At 49.8% G+C, this 23,820-nt stretch overlaps 11 protein-coding genes across 11 annotated transcripts; 7 read left to right on the plus strand and 4 right to left on the minus strand.

Moving 5' to 3' along the window:
* Window positions 1-352: 352 nt before the first annotated feature.
* On the minus strand, window positions 353-2,978 carry RAD54 (DNA-dependent ATPase RAD54; the record flags this gene model as incomplete). The annotated part of the gene is made up of 5 exons (XM_043280209.1): window positions 353-1,899; window positions 1,948-2,071; window positions 2,126-2,209; window positions 2,264-2,927; window positions 2,977-2,978. Coding segments are annotated over 5 exons (2,421 nt in total).
* Window positions 2,979-3,264: 286 nt separating this feature from the next.
* Window positions 3,265-4,390, plus strand: ACHE_10523S (putative mitochondrial carrier protein; the record flags this gene model as incomplete). Its single annotated transcript, XM_043280220.1, has 4 exons — window positions 3,265-3,430; window positions 3,503-3,842; window positions 3,920-4,250; window positions 4,301-4,390. 4 exons carry the CDS (start codon window positions 3,265-3,267, stop codon window positions 4,388-4,390), a joined length of 927 nt encoding a protein of 308 aa, XP_043131643.1.
* A 474-nt stretch (window positions 4,391-4,864) lies between these two features.
* On the minus strand, window positions 4,865-5,343 carry BUD20 (putative C2H2 finger domain protein; the record flags this gene model as incomplete). The annotated part of the gene is made up of 3 exons (XM_043280231.1): window positions 4,865-4,979; window positions 5,057-5,236; window positions 5,303-5,343. The coding sequence occupies 3 exons, from the start codon at window positions 5,341-5,343 to the stop codon at window positions 4,865-4,867; spliced, it is 336 nt and encodes a 111-aa protein (XP_043131644.1).
* Window positions 5,344-6,512: 1,169 nt separating this feature from the next.
* acoA (aconitate hydratase ACO1) lies at window positions 6,513-9,346 on the plus strand (the record flags this gene model as incomplete). Its single annotated transcript, XM_043280242.1, has 6 exons — window positions 6,513-6,548; window positions 6,697-6,714; window positions 6,809-6,886; window positions 6,966-6,985; window positions 7,082-7,680; window positions 7,740-9,346. The coding sequence occupies 6 exons, from the start codon at window positions 6,513-6,515 to the stop codon at window positions 9,344-9,346; spliced, it is 2,358 nt and encodes a 785-aa protein (XP_043131645.1).
* A 707-nt stretch (window positions 9,347-10,053) lies between these two features.
* ACHE_10526S (putative metallo-beta-lactamase domain protein) lies at window positions 10,054-11,121 on the plus strand (the record flags this gene model as incomplete). Its single annotated transcript, XM_043280253.1, has 4 exons — window positions 10,054-10,137; window positions 10,204-10,216; window positions 10,278-10,637; window positions 10,700-11,121. The coding sequence occupies 4 exons, from the start codon at window positions 10,054-10,056 to the stop codon at window positions 11,119-11,121; spliced, it is 879 nt and encodes a 292-aa protein (XP_043131646.1).
* An 880-nt stretch (window positions 11,122-12,001) lies between these two features.
* TPS1 (glycosyltransferase family 20 protein) lies at window positions 12,002-13,768 on the plus strand (the record flags this gene model as incomplete). Its single annotated transcript, XM_043280264.1, has 5 exons — window positions 12,002-12,302; window positions 12,385-12,757; window positions 12,817-13,187; window positions 13,237-13,576; window positions 13,636-13,768. The coding sequence occupies 5 exons, from the start codon at window positions 12,002-12,004 to the stop codon at window positions 13,766-13,768; spliced, it is 1,518 nt and encodes a 505-aa protein (XP_043131647.1).
* A 581-nt stretch (window positions 13,769-14,349) lies between these two features.
* On the plus strand, window positions 14,350-15,045 carry ACHE_10528S (uS17 family ribosomal protein; the record flags this gene model as incomplete). The annotated part of the gene is made up of 1 exon (XM_043280275.1): window positions 14,350-15,045. The coding sequence occupies one exon, from the start codon at window positions 14,350-14,352 to the stop codon at window positions 15,043-15,045; it is 696 nt and encodes a 231-aa protein (XP_043131648.1).
* An 801-nt stretch (window positions 15,046-15,846) lies between these two features.
* ACHE_10529S (putative spindle pole body component) lies at window positions 15,847-18,822 on the plus strand (the record flags this gene model as incomplete). Its single annotated transcript, XM_043280286.1, has 4 exons — window positions 15,847-15,906; window positions 15,997-16,205; window positions 16,295-18,731; window positions 18,787-18,822. 4 exons carry the CDS (start codon window positions 15,847-15,849, stop codon window positions 18,820-18,822), a joined length of 2,742 nt encoding a protein of 913 aa, XP_043131649.1.
* Window positions 18,823-19,531: 709 nt separating this feature from the next.
* On the minus strand, window positions 19,532-20,716 carry RPL8B (60S ribosomal protein eL8; the record flags this gene model as incomplete). The annotated part of the gene is made up of 4 exons (XM_043280298.1): window positions 19,532-19,732; window positions 19,788-20,297; window positions 20,355-20,432; window positions 20,714-20,716. The coding sequence occupies 4 exons, from the start codon at window positions 20,714-20,716 to the stop codon at window positions 19,532-19,534; spliced, it is 792 nt and encodes a 263-aa protein (XP_043131650.1).
* A 460-nt stretch (window positions 20,717-21,176) lies between these two features.
* On the minus strand, window positions 21,177-21,792 carry APS3 (putative AP-3 adaptor complex subunit sigma; the record flags this gene model as incomplete). Its single annotated transcript, XM_043280309.1, has 2 exons — window positions 21,177-21,665; window positions 21,724-21,792. 2 exons carry the CDS (start codon window positions 21,790-21,792, stop codon window positions 21,177-21,179), a joined length of 558 nt encoding a protein of 185 aa, XP_043131651.1.
* A 255-nt stretch (window positions 21,793-22,047) lies between these two features.
* ACHE_10532S (translation initiation/elongation factor MRX8) lies at window positions 22,048-23,069 on the plus strand (the record flags this gene model as incomplete). The annotated part of the gene is made up of 2 exons (XM_043280320.1): window positions 22,048-22,586; window positions 22,637-23,069. 2 exons carry the CDS (start codon window positions 22,048-22,050, stop codon window positions 23,067-23,069), a joined length of 972 nt encoding a protein of 323 aa, XP_043131652.1.
* Window positions 23,070-23,820: the final 751 nt, after the last annotated feature.

Here is a 23,820-nt window from a genome sequence, read left to right on the forward strand (position 1 = left end):
CGGTTCTGAGGTTTCCGAAAGCAATGACCCTCTTGATAAACTTCCTCTTAATATCAAGCAGCTGCGTAAGAGGGTGACAAAATCATTAGAAAAGATTGGGTTGACTCCTGCATGAACCAGATGGCTTGTTTGCCAAATAACTGTGAAGGGGAAGCACAGAGTATAACATGTCTTAGCTCATGAGGCCCAATTCTAAACAGCTATTTCCTCTTTGTTATATTGCTCTAACCTAAACAAAAATATCAAATTGCAAATAAGATATGCCTGACGGAACCAGAACTCCCAAATCATTGTCATAAGAAATGTATGCCAAAACATAAGCGGTCCCCTGAAATAACGCCTTCGCCTTCAATCAATGACTGATATATTGGAAGACCGCAGAAACGTCCCTTTCTGTAGTCTCCTGACGAATGAGCAAATCTTGAATCTTCCCAAGCTGACCCTTCTCTCCATCGTTGACAAAATGATTCCAGGTACTAGTGTCACCATACAGCATGGCCGGAGATTTGATAAACTGGGACTCCTTCGGTCTACACCTCTTGCACTTGATTGTATCGTGCGTGTCGCTCCGGGTCTCTGGCTTGAACTGGAAGAGCTCACGAAGGGATTCCAGTGAGAAGTGGCGTTCGACATCTTCCGCAGAATCAACCACAGCAGAAGAGAGTGATTGTTTATGCGACTGGCGCTGGAAGATCTTCTCCTCGATTGATCCAGTGGCGATGAAGCGATAGACGAAACAGTTTTTCTTTTGTCCGTCACGCCATACACGAGCCAGTGCTTGTTGGTCTGCAGCAGGGTTCCAGTCGGGATCGAAAAGTACGAGACGGTTTGCACCGATCAAGTTCAAACCGCACCCACCGGCTTTGCTACTAAGAAGAAAGACAAATTCCTCTCCGTCGGGGTCATTGAACTTATTGACTAGCTTCTGTCGTTTATTGACGTTCATGGTGCCGTCCAACCGCAGCGAGCCGTATCCTCTTGCTCTGCAGAGCTTTTCGAAGAGATCCAAAGTTTGAGTATAATTGCTAATAAGAACGATCTTGTCATTCGTATCCTGGCGAATGCGTGCCAGCATGCGATCAAGGACCATCATCTTCCCGGAGTACCAGGACTTAATTTCCCGGTCACGACCTCTGCCTTCAGGGGGTACATAGTCGTCTGGGAATACATGTTCACATCCCGGGAGGTCCGCAGAAAGATTGAGCAGGTCTGGGTGGTTACAGAGCTTCTTCAAGATTCCAATAGCCTTCAAAGGCTGACTTCCCTTTCCCCTCAGCAAGCTCCTGATTTCGGGACTCTGGATGAAATGATTGTACAGTCCAAGTTGGAATTGCGACATGTTGCAGAACACCACATGTTCGTACTTGACTGTCAGATACTTCGACAAGATGTCGTTTGTCCGACGGATGATGAATTTGTTGACAATGCCCGAAAGTTCTGACAGACGCTCGTTTCCTTTCTTTTGCTCATCTTCTGTTCCCGCCGCATCTCGACCTTTGAGAATTGGTAATTCGAATCTCTTTCGAAACTCGTTCTGCGATCCAAGCAAGTCTGGATTGGCAAAGTTTAGGAGAGCAAAGTATTCAGACAGGTCATTCTGGATGGGAGTACCAGATAGAATAACCCGGCGGCTCACATTCAAACTGTTCAGCGCAGTCCACGTCAAACTGTCTTTATTCTTGAGGCGATGACCCTCATCACACAACAATAGGCCGATTGGTGAATCCTTCAGCGCATCAACGTACATGCGCAGCGTCTCATAAGACACGATTAGGACAGGTCTAACCACGGAGCGTCCAGAAGCGATTGCCCATTGCTTTATCTGCATGGTAAGCTCTGTTTTCGATGCCTTACCGTCTACTGCAAACGGAGTAATGGTGCCCTCCCCAAGCCATTTCCCTATGGTCGTCAGCAGGAGCACAAGATGCAATTTACCATAATACTTACCAAGCTCATTGGCCCAGTTTCCAACCAAACTTGACGGGCAAGCAATAATGCATTTTTGAATCGTACTCTTCCCGGCTTCTGGGGACTGCTTGAGCAGAGTCCACATCAAGGCAATGCATTGAAGCTGCAAGCGTTAATTTCGATTTTTTTTTTAAAAAAAAATTGTCTCTGTACATACCGTTTTGCCTAACCCCATCCCGTCTGCCATGATGCAGCCGTGCGCGTTCTTATCCACCATCCCAGTTGTGCAGCGATATAAGAACTATTGGTAGTCAATCAAACTATTCGCTGTGGTGTAGTGCACAGAAGAGCGTACCTTGACACCTTCAACTTGATGTGGACGTAGAATCTTTGCCAATTTCGGATCTATCACAACAGGGACCTTGGGGCGGGTATCAACCTCCTTCTTCAGACCTAGAATATCCGCCAAGCTCTTATGCATGATCGGCTCGTCCAACTTCTGTTGCTCGGATTGATCCTCTACTTTTGATTCGGGTTTCTCTTCAACATCGTCAACGGTCGGGTCATATAACACAATTGCAAATTCTCCACTAGGATCATGCAAAGGCTTCACGACAAACGTCGCGCCTCTTCTCATTCCGAGCGTTGGTGCTGGCCGCGAGGCATTGTAGGCGTCGGAAGTCTTATTAACGAGCGGAACTTTGAATCTCTGCTTGAATGTCGTATCCTTGTCTTTGGGCTTGAACACGGGGAATCTGTTCACGTCTCTGGTAGTCAGGGCTAGGCGTTCTTCGTTCGTGTATGGCTTTTCTCCTTCATCCGCGTTTCCGTCGGCGCCCGTATAGTTGACTTTTCTTCTCTTTCTCGCCGGCTTATCTGAGGCTCGGGTTGGGGTAGCAGATCCGGGGCATCTAAACGGCTTCGAGAGGCGATCGAGGGGATTATGAGGACTGTTATGGAGTGATTTAGATGACGGCGTCGTTCCACCATTCTCCGTTGCGGCCGGTCGAGGTCGATACCTAGGGTCGTTAGTGGGCGCCTCTTCGGGACCAAGATGCGTTTCCTCACATTGATTCAGAAAGATCTCAAGATAAAGACTCAATGAAAGTCTTTTTTCTGAATGCTTTCCATATGATACTGGTCGTGGTCGACGCCAATAATCGGAACGCGTAGTCGCCGCTTGACGCGTCTGCCGTTACCGACCAGACACTAAAGTATCGCGATATCACGTGAGATCACCGCATCCGAGGTAAAAATGGAACCCTAAACGGAGCCCCGCTGCCGTCCTGCCGAAGACAGGCGAGTACAGAAGATCATGAAGATGTAACAGCACCTCAGCAAATCAGTAAAACCCTCATGGCGTCCGATTTCTGCGCTGGATACCTCAGCGGCGCGATTGGGATTATCATCGGGAACCCGCTAGATGTGATTAAGGTTCGGTTACAAGCCGGTCACAACTCTGCAGATGCAGCTGCAGCTGCAGCATCGAAGCAACGCTTGAGCCGCTTCGAGCTTGCGCGAGGTATGATAAGCAGCCCTGCATACATCTTCAAGTTGATGATTGACTTCATTGACTTCTTTCTATGATCAACAGGAGCTGCAGCTCCTATCCTTGGATATGGGGCTCTCAATGCCGTCCTTTTCGTCGCCTATAACCGGTCGTTGAAGTTTATGGATAGCTCAGTCACGGACCCTACAAACCCGCAGGGCATTCCTCTTTACAGGCTCTGGATTGCCGGTGCTGTAGGCGGCCTGGCTAGTTGGACCATATCATCTCCGACAGAATATATAAAATGCCGTGCCCAATTAGATAATCGGCCCGAGGTCTCATCGTGGACCGTTGCGAAAGACATTGCTCAAACCCGTGGCTGGAGGGGCCTCTATTACGGAGGGGGGATTACTAGTGCCAGGGATTCTATTGGTTATGGCTTTTAGTATGGAAACCGTCTTCCCCAGATTTTCTCCGCTCATCCACATATCCGTGCTCCGTTTAACGCATGCTACAAAACAGTTTCTGGTCCTACGAGTATTGCAAACGACTTGTGGCCTCTGAAAATGATGATGTTCATCAAGCCGCGATAAAGGTGCTTCTCTGCGGAGGCATTGCTGGCGTCGCTACCTGGGCGTCGGTTTTTCCACTGGATGTGATCAAAACCAGACTACAAGCGCAAACCAGCGGGATATGTCCTGAGAGCCGGCCGCTTCTGCCGTCGCAGAACAACAGGCGGGAACTGAACTCCTTCCAGATTGCCAGGGAAGCATATCGGAACGAAGGCATGAAAGTCTTCTATCGCGGTCTTGGGGTTTGCAGTATCAGAGCATTCATAGTAAATGCGGTCCAGGTACGTTTGTCCAGTATATTGAAAACGCACAATTACTTATCGTATACTAGTGGGCCACATACGAATGGCTTATGAAAGCCTTCACTAATGTCGCTTGGAATGAAAGTTTCATGCCCGAAAATGCTCAGGCACACAGATGAGTTGTACTCGTACTGTACTTATAACTAAAATGAGATATTTCGACCCATTTCAATCATACCCCGTACGGCTTTGTATTGCAGCTAGTAACTAAATTTCGTCCTAAATAGAAAGCGCCGGACAAAGGAAAGCGATACAATATCCGAAATGCGGCGACTTGCGTTGTTCGCCGCACACCGGAAGAATCGCACTCGGTAAGACAAAATTGCGACAATCGGCACTTGTAGTCTCACGTGCAGGCTATCCCTTTTCGGGAGAAAAGCTTTTTCTATTGGAGCTCAGCCAATCAGAATGCTTTCAGAGCAACGACGGCATATCGAAAATTTTTGCCCATCGACAACCCTTTACTCGCAGATTGCTGTAGCGAGGCCCTTTTCCTGATGGAAGGAATGCGACTTTATCCTTCTTGTATGCTTCATGTCCGAGCTTATTCCCATACTTCGTAGATATCATTGGAACACATGCGGGGTAGGTAGTTAATCCTCCATGGCGATTTCAGATTCCTGTGGTCGCTTGCCGTTGTCTGTTCCCAACCCAACAGCGGCTTCGGCCATCTTCTGTGTATGAGGATCCTCGCGTAATAGGCGGAGTCTATCGTTCAGGAAGCCCCTTCTGTCAGTTTCAATCCCATGTGACGAAAGTTGGCTGCGGGGTTTCAGTTTCCATACCTTCGTTTGTGGTTCTTGCCCTTGGTGTGGGCGACCAAATTGTATTCGCTCTCAAACCATTTTGCGCATTCGACACAATAGTGCTTTCCTAGGCCTGGAAGATCGTCTGCGTCTTTGGTGGCTTTGTACTGCGCAAGGTGTTTGGGGGACTCGAGGTCTTCGCGCACTTGATCGTAGCCTCTGGAAATAAAAGATCAGCATACCAAGGCAGATGCGACACCATCCCAGATATAAACTAGGACATACCTTGTCAGGCGCTTAGTCTTCACTCTTCTCAGCGCACCCATCTTCACGGTCTATCAGCCAGAAAGGACCAGCCGAAAATTTTTCCCGATGCGTCGTTGGTATCAAAGTCCTTATCACCGATATACGGAAAGACTCTTGTCAAGAGAGCGGGTCACGGGGTTTCGCAAAATTACGGAGTGTTCCGCCCTTGTGTGCGAAGAACAAAATGTTGAAACACGTTGTGTCTGATTGGGCAAGCACCACACATTGCTTGGCAATCGGCCCGCGGGAGGTAAGTATCGGTAGGCCTCGGCTTAGGCTCGGTTTCGTCAGCGGATACATGGATACATGAGGCGTAATTTATGACGTTTGCAGATTTCGGCTCATTGCTCCGGAAGAGCAACAAGGTGTTGTCTATGATTTCATCCCCCAGTCGGGTTGCAGGCGATAATAATAACACCTCAGTCCTCCAATTTTCACCATAATAAAACAGATTCAATACAAAGACAGGATTTAAGACTTACAGAGCAAGAGCAATATACCTCAATACTAGCCACGATATCTGGACAAATGTAATTTCGGTAATACTGCTGTGTACAAGTTAGGTATGGAGAATGGGGTAATCAACCGCCCCATGATTGGCCCAAGCGGTCCATTTCTTAACCTCACATGCGCTCATTGCCGCACTGGTTCATTCTTCTCCGGAGTCTGCGGCTAAGCATACTGTAACGGTATGTAATGGTATTTCGGAGGCAGGGAGATTCTCTACCTCAGGGAACTGTGATTCCTACGAGAGAGCTTCCAGAGGGTCAACGAGAAGCCATTGAGAGTGAGAGTTATTCAAATTCAAAATTATCTGAACGCTGAATGGTAGATACAATACGAGTTAACGTTGATGGCGAATGGGACATATACGCAAATACCGTTCGATCTGTGCTTCCTTGTGTCCGGGAAAAACAATAGGGCGGACCGAATGCGTAAATAAATTACAAAAACTGTATTACTGTCAGATGCGGTTACGGGTCCTCTGCTCCGGTCTCCCCCAGTGGAGTAGTCGCTGTTGGTAACAAGAATCTTTCCATTCCCATACGCCTATTCTTTTTTATCTGCTCTCATCCCTCCGTCTTCTCTTTCTTTCTCTTCTCTCCTTCTTTTCCACTCTCCACTCCATACTTGCTCCGGCTCTCCTTGGATGTGTTGCAGCCGTGTTTACACATAGAGAGCTTTCATCATGATCTCCTCAAGGCTCGCGCGCATGGGTGCGCTGGTAAGTTGCTGCTCCTAATCCCACTTTGCTGCATCGACCTGTGAAAGCAGGAACGGCAGCTAAGCACGACCTGCGGTCCAAGCTCCGACGTTGACTGCTTGCCTTTTCTGTTGATCGAGTTGAATGTTAACTGTTATCTGCTTAATAGGCCCCTAAGTCCCGTGCTGTAAGCTAACCCGACCACATTGCACCTCGCCCATAGAAATTGATATACAGTTGTTGGATGGTTCTGGACAGAAGATGATTAACATGCTATGCAGTTCTTCGGAAACCGGGGCATGGCCACCGTCACTGACAGCCCTCTCGACAAGAAGGTCGAGATGACCCATTGGGAGAAGGTATGTGCATTTGGTTAGCCCACTATGGAGGGGCATCCTACGTATTGTGGTGACATAACCGCTAACCGTCTTCAATTAGGGTAACTACATCAACTACAAGTAAGACAGAGCCGATATACCCAAAAGCAGCAGCATTTGCAGCCGTCTGCTTGGGATACTATTGGCGGATTACTGACATGACCTGCGTTTTTACAGGAAGATGTCAGAGAACCTTGACATTGTCCGCCAGCGCCTGAGCCGTCCTCTCACCTATGCTGAGAAGATCCTGTACTCTCACCTTGACGACCCTCACGGCCAGGACATCGAGCGTGGCAAGTCGTACCTGAAAATGCGCCCCGACCGTGTTGCTTGCCAGGATGCCACTGCTCAGATGGCCATCCTTCAGTTCATGTCGGCTGGTATGCCGTCCGTCGCCACTCCCACCACCGTCCACTGTGACCACTTGATCGAGGCCCAGGTTGGTGGTGACCAGGATCTTGCGCGTGCCAATGATATCAACAAGGAAGTCTACGACTTCCTTTCCACTGCTACCGGCAAGTACAACATTGGTTTCTGGAAGCCCGGCTCCGGTATCATTCACCAAATTGTCCTGGAGAATTACGCTTTCCCGGGTGGTCTGATGATCGGTACCGACTCTCATACCCCTAACGCCGGTGGTCTCGCCATGTCTGCCATTGGTGTCGGTGGTGCTGATGCTGTCGACGTCATGGCTGGTCTTCCTTGGGAGTTGAAGGCTCCTAAGGTCATTGGTGTCCGCCTGACCGGTCAGATGTCCGGCTGGACTGCTCCTAAGGGTAAGCTATTCAACAATGACTTGCGATTTTCGCTCGATACTAACACCATGGATTTCCAGACATTATCCTTAAGGTTGCTGGTCTCCTTACCGTCAAGGGTGGTACTGGTGCCATCATTGAGTACCACGGTCCTGGTGTCGACTCTCTGTCTTGCACTGGTATGGGTACCATCTGTAACATGGGTGCCGAAATTGGTGCCACCACCTCGCTCTTCCCCTACAACGACCGCATGTACGACTACCTCAAGGCCACCAAGCGTCAGAACATTGCCGACTTCGCCCGGAGCTACGGCAAGGAGCTCCGCGAGGACGAGGGTGCTGAGTACGACCAGCTGATTGAGATCAACCTCTCCGAGCTCGAGCCTCACATCAACGGCCCCTTCACTCCTGACCTTGCTACCCCCATCTCCAAGTTTAAGGAGGCTGTTGACACCAACAAGTGGCCTGAGGACCTCAAGGTTGGTCTGATTGGTTCTTGCACCAACTCCTCGTATGAGGACATGTCCCGTGCCGCCTCCATTGCGCGTGACGCTCTTGACCACGGTATCAAGTCCAAGTCTCTCTTCACTGTCACCCCTGGTTCTGAGCAGATCCGCGCCACCATTGAGCGTGACGGTCAGCTTCAGACCCTTGAGGAGTTCGGTGGTGTCATCCTTGCCAACGCTTGCGGTCCCTGCATTGGCCAGTGGGACCGTAAGGATGTGAAGAAGGGCGAGCCCAACTCCATCATCTCTTCCTACAACCGTAACTTCACCGGTCGTAATGACGCTAACCCCGCCACCCACGCCTTCGTTACCTCCCCTGACCTTGTCGTTGCCATGACCATTGCCGGTACCCTCAAGTTCAACCCTCTTACCGACACCCTCAAGGACAAGGACGGCAAGGAGTTCATGCTCAAGGCTCCCTCTGGTGAGGGTCTCCCTGCCCAGGGCTACGACCCCGGCCGTGACACCTACCAGGCTCCCCCCGCGGACCGTGAGTCCATCAGCGTCGCTGTCTCTCCCGAGAGTGACCGTCTCCAGCTCCTGGCCGGATTCAAGGCCTGGGATGGCAAGGATGCCACCAACCTCCCCATCCTTATCAAGTGTGAGGGCAAGACCACTACCGACCACATCTCCATGGCCGGTCCTTGGTTGAAGTACCGTGGTCACCTTGACAACATCTCCAACAACATGTTGATCGGTGCCGTCAACGCCGAGAACGGTGAGGCCAACAAGGTCAAGAACGCCTTCACTGGCGACTACGATGCTGTCCCTGCTACTGCTCGTGATTACAAGGCTCGGGGTGTCAAGTGGGTTGTCATTGGTGACTGGAACTACGGTGAGGGTAGCTCTCGTGAGCACGCTGCCCTTGAGCCTCGTCACCTTGGTGGTCTTGCTATCATTACTCGCAGCTTCGCCCGTATCCACGAAACCAACTTGAAGAAGCAGGGTATGCTTCCTCTCACCTTCTCTGACCCCGCCGACTACGACAAGATCCAGCCCACCGACACTGTCGATCTCCTCTGCACTGAGCTCGAGGTTGGCAAGCCTATGACCCTCCGTGTCCACCCCAAGGACGGTGCCACCTACGACATCAAGCTCAGCCACACTTTCAACGAGTCCCAGATCGAGTGGTTCCACGATGGCTCTGCTCTCAACACCATGGCTCGCAAGTCTGCCAGCTAAATGCGAGAACCCTTATTGAATCGACCTTGAGATAAGCCCTTGGTTGATAAGGGTTTTGTAAATTATGTGTGTTTCTATTTCACTGACGGAAACATCCTTCCTGTTATGAGGAAGGGTTAGGTATGATGGGGAAAATGGAGTCCAGCCGCGAAAAATTTCTTTTAACGATTTCCTTTTTCTGTTATTTCCCTTCCGTGTTTGGGTGGGTTTTATGGATATAGTTTTTGTGTGGTGTTTTTCTATATCATCTATTCCTGTATCTTAGGAGTGAGCGCATACCATATTTCTTTTTCTTGTTCAACTTTTTGGTCTTGGTCATTATCGTAGCTTTCTGCATCGTAGCCAACTATCTTGAACCATATAATTACCTCAGCACTGCTGACAAAGATGGCGTGCTGTAACTACCGAGGCCCAGTATTGATTTGCCCCGCTCTTCGGAAGGGGCTTGGGGCGATCGTGAATCTGGGCGTAGATAAAGGTGTGTAGTTGGATGTGTTACTGATGCATATACGATTCTGTGTTTCTGCGTGATAACTTGTACAAGTCCCATAACCATTTCTTCTAACGCTGAATGCATTGCTGTCAGACTCGGTTGCTTTGTTGTAGCACTGGGGATAAATATATCTTTACCACCTGTTTATCAGTCCCAAAAGTTGGTCAATTTTCAACTGAGATCCCTACTGCAGCACCAGCACAATTACCACATCATGGCTACACAATTGATTCCACTGCCTGAAGTGGAACGACTCAGTGCTTCTGTGGTGCGGATTTTGGGGGGCAACCCTGGAAAGGTAGGCCAGCATTTATCTCGGCAGTCGGCGGTCGTATGGCTAACAGCTTATTGCCGTGAGAAATAGTTTACATTACAAGGTAATCCTGTTTACACCCTTGTAAGTGTTTTTGAATACACTGAACTGATCAATCACACCAGGAACAAATACATATCTGATCGGTCGAGGACGCCAAAGGATCCTCATCGATACGGGCGAAGGCAAACCCACCTGGGCAACAAGTCTTAGGAACGTCTTATCATCGGAGAACGCAACTGTGCAAAGAGCGCTTATCACACATTGGCACGTGGACCACGTTGGTGGCATTCTTGATCTCAAGCGTCTCTGTCCCCAAGTGATTGTCCACAAGCGTGAACCTGAAGAAGGGGAAGCGGACATCGAAGATGGGCAGGTATTTAGTGTTGAGGGTGCGACGCTGAGGGCCAGCTATACGCCCGGTCACGCTTTTGACCACATGGCGTTTGTTTTGGAGGAAGAGGATGCGCTTATTACTGGTGATAGTAAGTTCATCTTCTCTATCATCCGTTTGGTGCTGGATGCTCATGCAGCCCGTGTTCGGCAGATGTCTTGGGATATGGGACGAGTGTCTTCGAAGACCTGAAAGCCTACATATCTAGCCTGCAGAGGATGCACAGTCTAGCCTCCGGCCGCGGATACCCCGGTCACGGGCCAGTGATCGAAAAAGTGCAAAGTAAAGTCACTGAATACCTAAGGCACCGTCAACAACGCGAGGATGAGGTCGTCCGAGTCCTCCGATATGGCAAGCTTGACGTGGGCGATGACGAGAAATCTCCGGAGCGCAAGGGATGGTGGACTCCACTAGAGTTGGTGAAGGTAATCTATAAGGGTGTACCTGAGAGTCTGCACCTGCCTGCGTCACATGGAGTGTTGCAGGTGCTTATGAAATTGGAAGATGAGGCTAGGACAGTTCACGACTCGGTATCGGGGAAATGGCGTTTAATAGATGGGAGGTCTGCTCTGTGAATACCGGTTATCTGAAGATTTCGTATAGCGTATATGAAGTCGGGGCTTTCTGGTATATGTTCATGTCATTATTGTATCATTTCGACCAGAATTTGTCTCCGGATTTAATGCTAATTATACCATGTCTCTGAGAGATCCTTGCCATCGGTTTACGCAGATTGAGCTGATCTCGAGTAGAAAGTACTAAATGAAAAAATGTCATTTTCCTAGATAAATATGGTGTTATCCAAGGTCGTAGCGGTAGTAACGGCATCATCCATTGCTGGATCCACCCAACTAAAACTCCTCCGCTGACCTCATCGCCATCTCATATCTCTAGATGCCTATTCAACTTCAGCCATCCCTCATATCAAGTTGGAATCAATTTATGAATTTGTTATTGAGGAGCGCATTCGATTTTTCTGTTCATTTTTTAGATTCGTAGTGTAGTCAGCCCGCGGCGCTCTAGATTGCGTTGGTCCACGCGCATTGGCTCTGAGGTCACTCTTCCCCGCCGCCGACGACTTTCCAGCTTGTTTCGGTCTTACGATTCGAATAACGACCTTGCGAATCCTATTTCTCTTTTCTCTCCTGAATATCAGCCTATTTCATCTTTATAATTGGGCGAATTTCACATTTGGAATCTTCTGGACTCATTTTGTCCGGCTTGTCTTCCGCTTGGCCTGATTCTTTCGGCATTGGTTTGTACTAATCCTAGTTGCTTTGCGCTTGGCTCCTTCCCCCCCCCCCCCTCTTCTGATATCTCTTATTAATATATTTTTCCCCTTCGTTCGTAACATTTCTTTCAAAAGCAGAGCCTTGCTGCGATCAGTACCCTTCTGAATATACGGATACTCAGACGCCGTCGCAAACGATAACGTACCTACGATCTTCCGTCGTGATGCCGTCCATTGATAACGATGGTAACGAGGCACGGCTGCTCCTCGTCTCGAACCGGTTACCCATCACCATAAAACGCTCTGAAGATGGCAAATATGACTTTTCCATGTCTTCCGGTGGCCTGGTTAGTGGTCTGAGCGGCCTGTCGAAGTCGACAACCTTCCAGTGGTACGGGTGGCCCGGCTTGGAGGTTCCCGAGGAGGAAGTTCCACATGTCAAGGAGCGACTGAGGGACGAGTATGGAGCGGTTCCGGTGTTCATCGATGATGAACTGGCAGATCGGCATTATAATGGGTTTTCCAGTTAGTCTATCTTACAATACCCAGGCGGGTCGAGAAGCTGAAGGGCTCGGGTATGCTGACGGCATCATCTTGTGTTGATTAGATTCGATCCTTTGGCCGCTCTTCCATTACCACCCTGGTGAGATAACATTCGATGAATCCGCATGGGAGGCATACAAGGATGCAAATCGCCTATTCGCCAAGGCTGTCGCAAAGGAAGTTAAAGATGGGGATCTGATTTGGGTACACGACTACCACTTGATGCTACTTCCGGAAATGCTTCGGGAAGAGATTGGCGACAGCAAGGAGAACGTCAAGATTGGTTTCTTCCTGCATACGCCTTTTCCCAGTAGCGAGATCTACCGAATTCTGCCCGTTCGGAACGAGCTGCTGCTTGGTGTCCTTCACTGCGACCTCATTGGGTTCCATACCTATGACTATACCAGACATTTCTTGAGCGCTTGCTCACGGTTACTGTAAGCTTGAAATTCTTTTTCTCGACAGACTTCTAAGCGGTGCTAATCTTTGTGCGAAGGGGATTGGCAACAACCCCGAATGGCATTGAGTTCCAAGGCAAGATCATCGCCTGTGGTGCTTTCCCAATTGGTATCGACCCGGAGAAGTTCCAAGAGGGTCTTAAGAAGGAGAAGGTTCAGAAACGGATAGCTATGCTTGAACAGAAATTCCAGGGCGTGAAGCTCATGGTCGGAGTAGACCGACTTGACTACATCAAAGGCGTACCCCAAAAGTTACATGCGCTTGAAGTCTTCCTCAGTGATCACCCTGAATGGGTCGGAAAAGTTGTCTTGGTTCAGGTTGCTGTACCCAGTCGACAGGATGTTGAAGAGTATCAGAACCTTAGAGCTGTTGTCAATGAGCTTGTTGGCAGGATCAACGGCAAATTTGGTGAGCTTTTTGTCATGCCGATGCATTTATCCGTTACTGACGGTCTCAGGGACGGTCGAGTTTATGCCGATTCACTTCCTTCACAAGTCAGTTAACTTTGACGAGCTTATTGCGCTATACGCAGTATCGGACGCCTGCATTGTTTCGTCTACCCGAGACGGTATGAACCTGGTAGCATACGAATACATTGCGTCGCAACAAAAACGTCATGGTGTCCTGGTGCTTTCAGAATTTGCCGGTGCAGCCCAGAGCCTCAACGGCAGTATAATCGTTAACCCTTGGAATACGGAAGAGCTAGCAGGAGCCTATCAAGAGGCCGTCACAATGGGTGATGAACAACGGGCTCTGAACTTTTCCAAATTGGACAAATATGTTTCCAAGTATACTAGGTGCGACTTCATTCGTTCCACTACTGTTGAAGCATTTCACAGTTGCTGACCCATTGTAGCGCCTTCTGGGGCCAATCGTTTGTTAATGAGTTGACCAGAATATCTGCGGCAGCGGAGAAATTCCAGTCGAAACCAGCCACGCCAGGGCCGAGCTCGCAGGTCGATGGTGTCAACGGTGCTGAGGCCAATTGAGCATTGAATATCTATATATGCTCATTCATTCTAATTAGCTTGTAAAAGGGATTGCATAATATTGATATCTTTGGTTGCTTAAGACTTTGGCGTGTTAGGAACTGTTTTCTTTGTGTTTGCTTGTACTAAATAATTAACTTTATAATGCATATGAAAGGCCTCGAGAAGTTGCTTATGAAGCAACGTTTCGACTTTGTTCAACCTCGATAATGGAGTAAGACCTAGGGCATCCCATTGTAGAGGTGGCTGCAAACGTTGCAAACACTCACTTGAGAAATTCTCCCATCTGCCGATTGAGACCGTGAGTTCGATATGGCACGACGCTGGTCCCACGGCGGTTATTCAATCTTCCAGCAGTTTTTTGCTCGCTTTTATCTGTGGCCGTCGGAGCCAACAATTCTGTCTTCTCTTCTAATCTTGCCTCGAATTACCGCCGAGGTGTCTGAAAACGGCCCGCCACGAGTCTCCGATTTTACCGTCGTTTGATCCAGAACGAGACGATTCAATTCGGCTGAGCCTGGTGGTATTTGAGCCTAGTACACCAATTTTCATTTTTATATCGAGAATACAGAGAGGACGAAATGTCTCCGAGCAACACCATCCTCCGGGCAATGCTGCCCCCCCGATCTTCCATGACCGGCTTGAGGACCAAGTCCTCTTCTACGGCAACCCTTCTCCCTCAATTAGCACGGACAAAATTGATGATTTCCGGCTCTCAACGAGCAGCTTCCACCTCCGCCGAAAATCAACAACGATCGCAACAGCAAATACCAACCCCTCCTTCGACACCCACACCCACAACCGCAGCAGAAACCAAAGCCGCACCTCCCTCCCTCCGCAGTTACCCCTACACTCTCAAAGTCGGCACCGTATCCTCCGTCGGCAAGATGGACCGCACTGTTCGCGTCGCCCACCGTCACACCTTCTGGGACAAGCACCTTCGCAAGACCTACCCGCAAGTCACCAACTACCTTGTCTCGGACCCGCACAACTCCCTGCGCGAGGGCGACGTGATTGAGTTCTCTTCTGGGTTCCCAAAGAGCCGCACAGTGCACCATGTTGTTGAGCGGATCATTGCGCCGTTCGGGAGTGCGATTGAGGAGCGGCCGCCGGTGATGTCGCGGGAGGAACGCGAGGCGGTCCGTGAGCAAAAGAGGGCTGCTAAGTGGGAGCGGAGGGAGCAGAGACGGTTGGAGAGTGGTAATGAGGATTCGGGGGTGAAGGAGCATGTTGGTAGGATCCGGGGGTTGATTCTGGAGAGGGAAGCGTATAGGTGAACTACTGCATTTGGGTTCCTTCCCTGATTTCCTCCCCATATCTTGGATTCTGCTCGTGGCACGGAGTTTGCCTATCTTGATTCTCGATTTCATGTACCTAGTGTATTATATTGTACCGTGCTATTCAATTGGGCCTGTGGATTTTATGCAAAACAAAACAAAGCAACTGGAAGATGCGAATGAATTCGTCCACGAAATGACTTTCTAAGACCTACGATATACATTCAAAGAAAAGAAAGACATTGCTGTAGTTATACTCCGTGCGTTGCGGGCATTTTTAATCTAAAAATGCCAAGACTTGGGTCGCCAAAAGAGTCACCACAGCGACTATTTACTTTGTTTTTCCTCATCGCCCTCGAACATCATCGCATGCCCAACGACGCTCCCTACTGTTAATCGCTCGAACTCCCCAGATTTGAACTTGCCTGGAAACGAATTTATACACTTCTGAAGTTCCGCACGATTGGACTCGAGCATACACACTGTTCATCTCACCGACCGTCTTCTGCGTCAAATCCCCTCCCTCCACAAACGGATTCAATCTTCAGCTGCGATTGTACGTCTCTCTCCGTCCGTGTCTGCGCCTTGGTGCGACGAGAAGACTATTTCATTCTTCTCGTCCTCTGCCTATTACTATCATCAATTCCTTTCTCTACTTATACCAAGTCCCGCGATCCGGTATCGCATTTGAGATACGGATGGAGTGTTAACCATATTCCTGTGCCCCTCCAGTGACGTTACGAACAAATTATCGCTTAACGAAAACGAAGACTATCTTTCTATACCGCTACCCTTTCAAGTATGGCTGAAGGAGAGGAAGATCTTTCGTCGTTACCATTGCCGGACCGATTCTCTCACAAGGTGAGCCGCCGTCTTCGCTCGAAACCATTGAACTCGGGAGGTTTGTCTAGGCGGGAAGAAGAGCGCTGACAGTTAATCACTTTAATATAGAATTGGAAAGTCAGAAAGGAAGGTTACGAAGATGCGAAGCAGCAGTTTGAAAAGACACCCGACGAGTCGCATCCAATATTCGCTCCGTTTATACAAGATCCCAGTCTTTGGAAAGGCGCCGTCGCAGATTCCAACGTCGCCGCTCAACAAGAAGGTCTCGGGTCATATTGTTCGTTCTTGAAGTTCGGTGGTGTTCAAGCTTGCACAAGGTGCGCCATGATCTGTTCTGTCCCCAAAAGGCTTCAGGGGAAATACTAAGGGAAGGGGCCTGTATAGCTGACTTGTCGAATTTCTTCAGAACTCGCGGATATACCGTCTCCGCCATCGTTGAGAAAGGTCTCCCATCAACACGACCCGCGGCCAAAACGAACGCCTTGGAAGCGCTTTTATTATGCGTCGAGTTCGACAAAGCAGACCCAGTTATCGAAGAGATTGTCCCCGCACTCTCGCACAAAGTACCCAAGGTGATTGCGGCGGCATTGGTGGGGTTGAGAGCGATTTACCATAACTTTGGGTGCAAGATTGTGGATCCCAAACCAGTCCTTAAGGCGCTCCCCAAGGTATTTGGACACGCGGATAAGAATGTCCGTGCTGAGGCTCAGAACCTCACCGTCGAGCTTTACCGGTGGCTGAAAGAAGCTATTAAACCGCTTTTCTGGGGTGAATTGAAGCCCGTGCAACAACAGGATCTGGACAAACTCTTCGAGAACGTCAAACAAGAACCTGCACCTAAACAAGAACGCCTTACAAAGGCCCAGCAAGATGCCATGGCAGCGGCTAGTGCAGCCCCTGACGACGACGAGGGTGAAGGTGAAGGTGGTGAGGAAGATGCGGACGAGGATGATGGGGAGATCGACGCATTTGATCTCGCAGAGCCCGTTGATGTGCTTTCGAAGATTCCCAAGGACTTCCATGACAACCTGTCATCTTCCAAGTGGAAAGACAGGAAAGAAGCTTTGGACGCACTCTATTCGATTATCAACGTCCCTCGGATTAAGGACGGCCCATTCGATGATATTGTTAGGGCATTGGCCAAGTGTATGAAAGACGCCAACATCGCGGTAGTGACCGTTGCTGCCAACTGTATTGATCTGCTGGCAAAGGGTCTGAAGTCTAGCTTTGGCAAACATCGCGCAACAATCATGGCACCCATCATGGAACGTTTGAAAGAAAAGAAGCAGAGCATCGCAGATGCCTTGGGCCAAGCTCTCGACTCTGTATTTGCATCAACGAATTTGTCGGAATGTCTAGAAGAGATCCTCGAATTCCTCAAACACAAGAACCCTCAAGTGAAGCAGGAAACCGTGAAGTTCCTTGTCCGCTGTCTCCGAACCACCAGAGATGTTCCGTCTAAGCCAGAACAAAAACTGATCGCGGAGGCTGGTACCAAACTCCTTACCGATTCCAGTGAAGTTAACCGTGCAGGAGGTGCTGAAGCGCTTGGAACGTTGATGAAGATTATTGGAGAGCGCGCTATGAACCCCTTCATGGACGGCCTTGATGATATCAGGAAAACAAAGATCAAGGAATATTTTGAAACCGCCGAAGTCAAGGCCAAGGAGCGGCCCAAGCCTATTGTTGGCCCACCCAAGACCGCTGCTGGACCTGCTGGAAAGAAGCCAGTAGCAAAGAAACCGGCATTGGGTGCGAAGAAACCAGCGCCTGCTGCTGCCGCACCTCCTCCGGAAGAACCAGCCCCAGCCCCAGCGACAAAGCCTGCTGCCAAGGCTCCGGCGAGACCAGGTGGTGTTCCCAAACCTGGTGCTCTTCCTACGCCGGGATCTGGCCTCAAGAAGAGGCTTGCCGGTCCAGGGGCAGCTGCCTCTCCGCAACGACGAGTCGCATCTCCACCCCAGGATGAGCAACCACCACCGCCCGCTGCGCCTAAGTTTGGTCTTGGACGAGGCCTTGCTGGCCGTCCTATCGCGAAACCGTCTCCTTCTCCCTCCGCTGAGCCTACTCCCCCGCCAGCCCCTGAAATGAGCGGAATGTCCAGCTCTGACCGGGCGGAATTAGAAGAGCTCCGGCTGGAGAAGGACCGGTTCATGCGCATGATCGAAGACATGAAGTACGAGCGCACCAAGCTGAACTCCCAAGTCACAGAGCTGCAGAATCAAAACGCACAACTCATCGAAGACCACACAAGAGACGTCCTAAGCGTCAAGGCCAAGGAGACGCAACTGGTCCGCGCACGCAGTGACGCAGAATCAGCAGAGCAAACCGTCCAGAAGCAAACGCGGGAAATCGAACGTCTCAAGCGTGAACTTGCCCGCGCCCTTCGCGCCAGCGCCATGAGCCCTCCCAACACAATCGCAGACAACATCAGCATGCCCGTCCCAGATTGTACCCCAGACACAGGCAGTAACGGCAACGGCACCGGCCACGGCGCGACCCCGCGCGTAAGCAGCCTCCAAATGGGATCCCGCCTCGAAAGTTCCCGCCCACGCAGTTTTGCCTCTACCTCTCCCATCGAAGACAACCAGAACAACATCAACAACGGCTTAGAATCCCCCGGTGGCCCGAACAGCAGGGATAGCGCCCTTGGACGACGCAAATTCAGCCCTACCTTTGGCACGAGCCAGTCCGGTCTTGCTAGCCCAACGAGGTCATCGCGGGTTGGATCTGGTAGTTATTCGGGGGAGGAGCAGGGTCAACGAAACGCGGAGCCGGCGGAGAACTGGAAGAGGGCCGCGGAGGTTACGAGTCAGTTGAAGGCTAGGATAGAGGCTATGAAGGTTAGTCCTCTATCAACTACGAGAATGTCGATGGTTGCTGACATGGAAACTCTAGGCACGACAAGGCATTTCACGACCGGCTGGTCGCTAATGACTGAGTACGATTGCATATATTCTGTCCTTTTCGTTTCTTTTCTCTTTTCCACCCTATTGTTACATGTTCCTTCATGATTCATCTTTTGGGCGGGTTCTTGGTCTTGTTTTTGCTTTTATATGATTACTGAAAATATCCACTGATTTTTTGCTGTTCTCGTCTTTCTCATCAACGGGATCAGATTGGGGGGAGTTTCCATATATCCAGGTTCTTCGTCATCATTCTCATCATTATTGCTATTGCGCGTTTCTCGTGTATAAAACTTTGTATCATTGCTTGCTTGTGTTGGGTTGTGGCTTTGTTCGTATTGTATGAGCATAATTCAATGAAATGAATCGAGTCAAGTTGCGGGTTGCCTTTCGCGTAGCAAATACTGCAGCATTACTCCGCTTACTATGATATCTTCGGCAAATAACGGGACGCCTACGGTAAACTATGAAGACTAATGATGAAGACGGAAGAAGGTACAGAAACAGACTCCACATGAATGCTCATTCCTCAACACTACATGTACATCCAGGTTGACAAGGTAAAAATGCATTCATGGGTATCTGTAACGTTGTACATGAAGAGTAATAAATAAAAGGAAACGAGATTTGCAAGGTGCCAGACTTTTTCGTTGGATTATAGAAGCTTTTGAAATTAGACCACAAGATCGTGAAGTTCGTCGTAAAAGAAAAATTTCTCGTTTTTCAGCTAGACAAGCTTAGACCTTGATAGAGGCCTCGAGGGCCTTGCGCTTCTTCTCAGTGCGGGCAACGGACTTGGCACCGAGGATACCACCACCCCAGTGGCGGCGAGACTCCTCGTACTTGTCGGTGTAGCCCTCCTTGATGGCGGAGAGGAGCTTGGAGAGCTCAGCCTTGTCCTCGTCACGGGTCTCAGTCAGAGCAAGGACAGCAGCGGTCTGGTGATTGAATTAGCAAATGCACATCAAGTATAAGATGGGCTGATAAACATACCTTCTTGTGGACAACAGTTCCCAGACGGGCCTTGCCCTTTACGATGGCGTAAGGGACACCCATCTTGCGGCAGAGGGCGGGAAGGAAGACAACCAACTCAATGGGGTCAACGTCGTGGGCGATGAGGACAAGAGAAGCCTTCTTGTTCTCAACGAGACCAACAACGTGGTTGAGACCGTACTTGACATTGTAGGGCTTCTTGCTGACGTCCTCCTTCTTCTTGCCCTCGGTGATGGCGGTGGCCTCACGCTGGAGACGCTCCTTCTTCTCGGCCTTGGTCTCAGGGCGGTACTTGTTGAGGAACTTGAAGGTCTGGGCAGCGGTGTTGCGGTCCAGTGTGTTCTGGAACTGGGCGATCGAAGGGGGAACCTTGAGACGGAGGTTCAAGATCTTCTTCTGACGCTGCAGACGGACGTACTCGGGCCACTTGACGAAGCGGGACAAGTTGCGCTTAGGCTGAATGTCCTGGCCGATACCGAAGTTGCGGGGGCGCTTCTCGATGAGAGGGTTCTATTGATGGTTAGCATTTTCATGCTAGTGCAATTTGAGGGTTAGAGGAAAGCCTACCTTGGGGCCCTTCTTGCTAGCACCAGCCTTACCCTGGGGGTAGGGCATGGCGGCGACCTTCTTACCGGACTTGGGAGGCTATCATTGAGAAAAGAAGATCAGCTACATGTTCCTCCAATGCTGCATCTTCCTTGAACTCTAGGGAGAATGCAAGCGAGTCTTTCGACTACACTCGCATTTCCAGCCATATCATCACCGCTGCACGCATCCCTATTACCAGGATTTGTGCGAACGATGGAAAATGCTTCGAAACTTGCGACACTGAAGATTTTACCCTCACAGTATCTTGCAGAGGTTTTACGAAGACTTCTTCGAAATCGCAACGAAGCAAATCAGAACACTGGAAGTTAACTGCTTACCATTGTTGTCGACTGAGATCCGCTGGGCTGGGTGACGGGGTTGACGAAGAAGAGAAGAAAGAGAAAATCGGAGGTGAAATTCAAGCTTGAAAAAGAAAAGCGGCCGTCGCTTTCGTGGGCCGCGCTAGTGCGGAAAAACAAGCGAGCCGGCGCCGCGGGTGGGGCATCACGTGCGCAGGGTTAACCCTGCGATATCAATCTAGTCTAGACTTACCTGGGAGTTGACTACGAGCCTGGTAAGCATTGGCATCGATTGAAATGAGATTAAAAAAGTCGTATTTGAATGAGTATGGTCTTCGCTATCAGATATTCGAAAAAAATAAATTCCCAAACGCAAACCGAAACTCCCGTAAATGGACCTTGGCATATCAGCAGTGTATCCGGCCATAACATGTGTAATGCAAGCACAAACATAACTTCAAAACAAAATACGGGATATACGAGGAACAAAGACACTGCGACATCACCGCCACGCTCCCAGCCCCGGAAATGCACCCCGCCCAACACTCGAACTCGCTGCCTGTATAGCCTTCCTTTTCCCATAATCCCCTTCCTGGATCTTTACACCCCCAACAATCTTCTCAATATTCGTTTCCACCACAATACCTCCAACAATGATCTCAGCCAGTACAGCGTGCATGGTTTCGTAGCCGAAGATAAGGTCCAGTTCGCAGACGTTCTCGAAGACGCGGTCTAAAGCTTCGACAAAAACCTGGATCAGGTCGATAAGCGCAAGCGGGGACTCGGTGGATGTGGAGATCATGATGAATGAAAGCGTAGCATATGTCCGGTAGGTGATTTGTGTAGGAGCGTCCGAGGGACCAAGAGCTGCGCTGGAGCGGGCACCACGCGCGAGGAGGGGAGGGAGAGGGAGGAAGTTGCAAGCGCTTGCTGGACGTTGGGCGACTAGGTCGTAGATCTGTGCAATGAGAGATTGTTTTGTTTGGGTATCCTTGTTGTAATGGATGTTAGTTCAAGCTGCGGTGTCTGTTGTCATCGCGCGGACTTACAATTTCTGTGTAGAACTTGGTAAGGCGCGCTTGCCCGGTATTGTTGAAGACGAGCACGGCGTTGATCATTTTTTGTCAGCCTCAAAGGGATGTACTGAGAAGAAGAAGAAGAGGTAGGTTTCCAGACCGCAAGATCGACGTCGCGTTGCTCCCAAGCGTCGTTCCTGGGATTAGCTTATCGGCGGGGCGGAGGAGACTCGGCAGAAATACCATGATATCGGCGCCTCGGGAGACTTGCCAATCATAGAAAATCTCTGGAGAAGCTTCACATTCGCGATTGCGAACTGCACTTTCTACACCAGAATACGACACTCAACCAACATCATGAGACCACGAAATTACATCTGCGCTACCTGCCTCCGCAAAAGAACGCCATACCTCCGCCATCGCACCGTCGCAACAACATCAACACAACCAACCACCGCAAAACCCCCCAATCCGAACCTACTCCCCTTCCACGCCCTCACACCCTCCCAAATCTCCTGCTACTGGGAGACACACATCCCCAATGAACCCCAACTCGCCTACGCCAACTCTCTCTTCACCCCCTCACGCCATTCCCCCATAAAATTATGGTCCGCCAACCGATTCCGCACATTGCCCATGTCCTCTCTAGAACCCGAAGTCGCGTTCCTGGGTCGCTCGAATGTTGGAAAAAGCTCATTGCTGAATGCGATTATGGGGAAGGAGATATGTTGGACATCGTCGAAGCCGGGGCGCACGAGGGAGATGAATGCATTTGGGATTGGAGGGACGAAAGGTGGGGAGAATAAGATTGTGTTGTTGGATATGCCGGGGTATGGTAAAGGTAGTAGGACGGGGTGGGGGGTGGAGATTATGAAATATTTGCAGGGGAGGAGGCAGTGAGTACCCCTTTCTCTTCTTGTCCTCGGAGCTAATAGAAAGTGCTTAGACTTCGCCGCGCCTTCGTCCTAATAGACTGCGATCACGGCCTCAAACGAACAGACCATGACATCCTAGCCCTATTCCGCCAATACGCCATCCCTCACCAAGTAGTATTATCCAAAGTCGACAAACTTCTTAGATCCAAGTCCGGTGCGTCGGTAGCAAGCCTCACCGCGCTGCAAGACAGACTACAAAGTCTACGATCCGTTGTCCAACCAGACGGTCGATTCGAGGGGCCCGGTGCTTTGGGTGAGATTCTCACATGCAGTACGGAGCCGCGGATGCGCGTTGCGCCAGGGCAGGGACAGTTTTTGGGAATTAGTGCGTTGCGGTGGGCGATCTTGTCGGCTGCGGGTTATGGGGGCAGTGTGGAGGTGAAAGAAGATCCTGTTGTGTCTTCTGAGAAATTGGGGCAGAAAGTACCTGATTTTCGATTCTGATGTCATGCTGGAGATTGGAATCTCTCCGGCTACCGAGAGACAGCCAGGCGTCATGATGCCGGGGGTTGTCTAATATGCAGCTATTAAAGTGGCATGCTGACGGCCTCGCTCGGCCTGATCAGATCAAGCCTGTGCTGCACCAAAGGGGCAGTTGTAGTTTGCTATGCAATGTCATCCATCTATTCTAGCTTGGATTCGTGACCGCCACCTGCAACTGAACCCAACTCTTTTTGTGGTTTCCGGGTTCTTGGGTCTTAAATGACCAAAAGGAAAGCACAGCTGTACAATGGTTTCGTGTAAAATCACTGTCGCGCAACGTACATCATGATTTAGAATGGCGTAAAAGATTTGTACCCTGTCCACTGTGTTCGTCTTTCAGATTCAACCTATGCATCGGAAGCATATACCGTTGGCAATGCAGAATTCTCCCGATTAGACTGCAGATAGTCTTGATATTGCAACAGAATTCTAAACCTCTGACCTTGAGATATGAACATCGAAATACACACATAAAACACTGAATAACAGGAAAAAAAAAAAAAAAACATATGCACCATGACTTGATTGAAAATATGAAGAGCGTGGCACCACCACGCAAATTAAACGCCTTGTCCACTGTAAAACACTGCAATGATGAGATGCATGCTGACCGCGCTATGCAAGCTTTCATTAAAATGTAAAAAACAAATGATCGTGAGTATGGGTATCGCAAAATGAAGTTATATGTCGAAATCCGCATAAAAAAAGTTGT

The sequence above is a fragment of the Aspergillus chevalieri genome, chromosome 1 (assembly GCF_016861735.1).
Source record: "Aspergillus chevalieri M1 DNA, chromosome 1, nearly complete sequence".
Taxonomy (NCBI): Eukaryota; Fungi; Ascomycota; class Eurotiomycetes; order Eurotiales; family Aspergillaceae; genus Aspergillus; species Aspergillus chevalieri.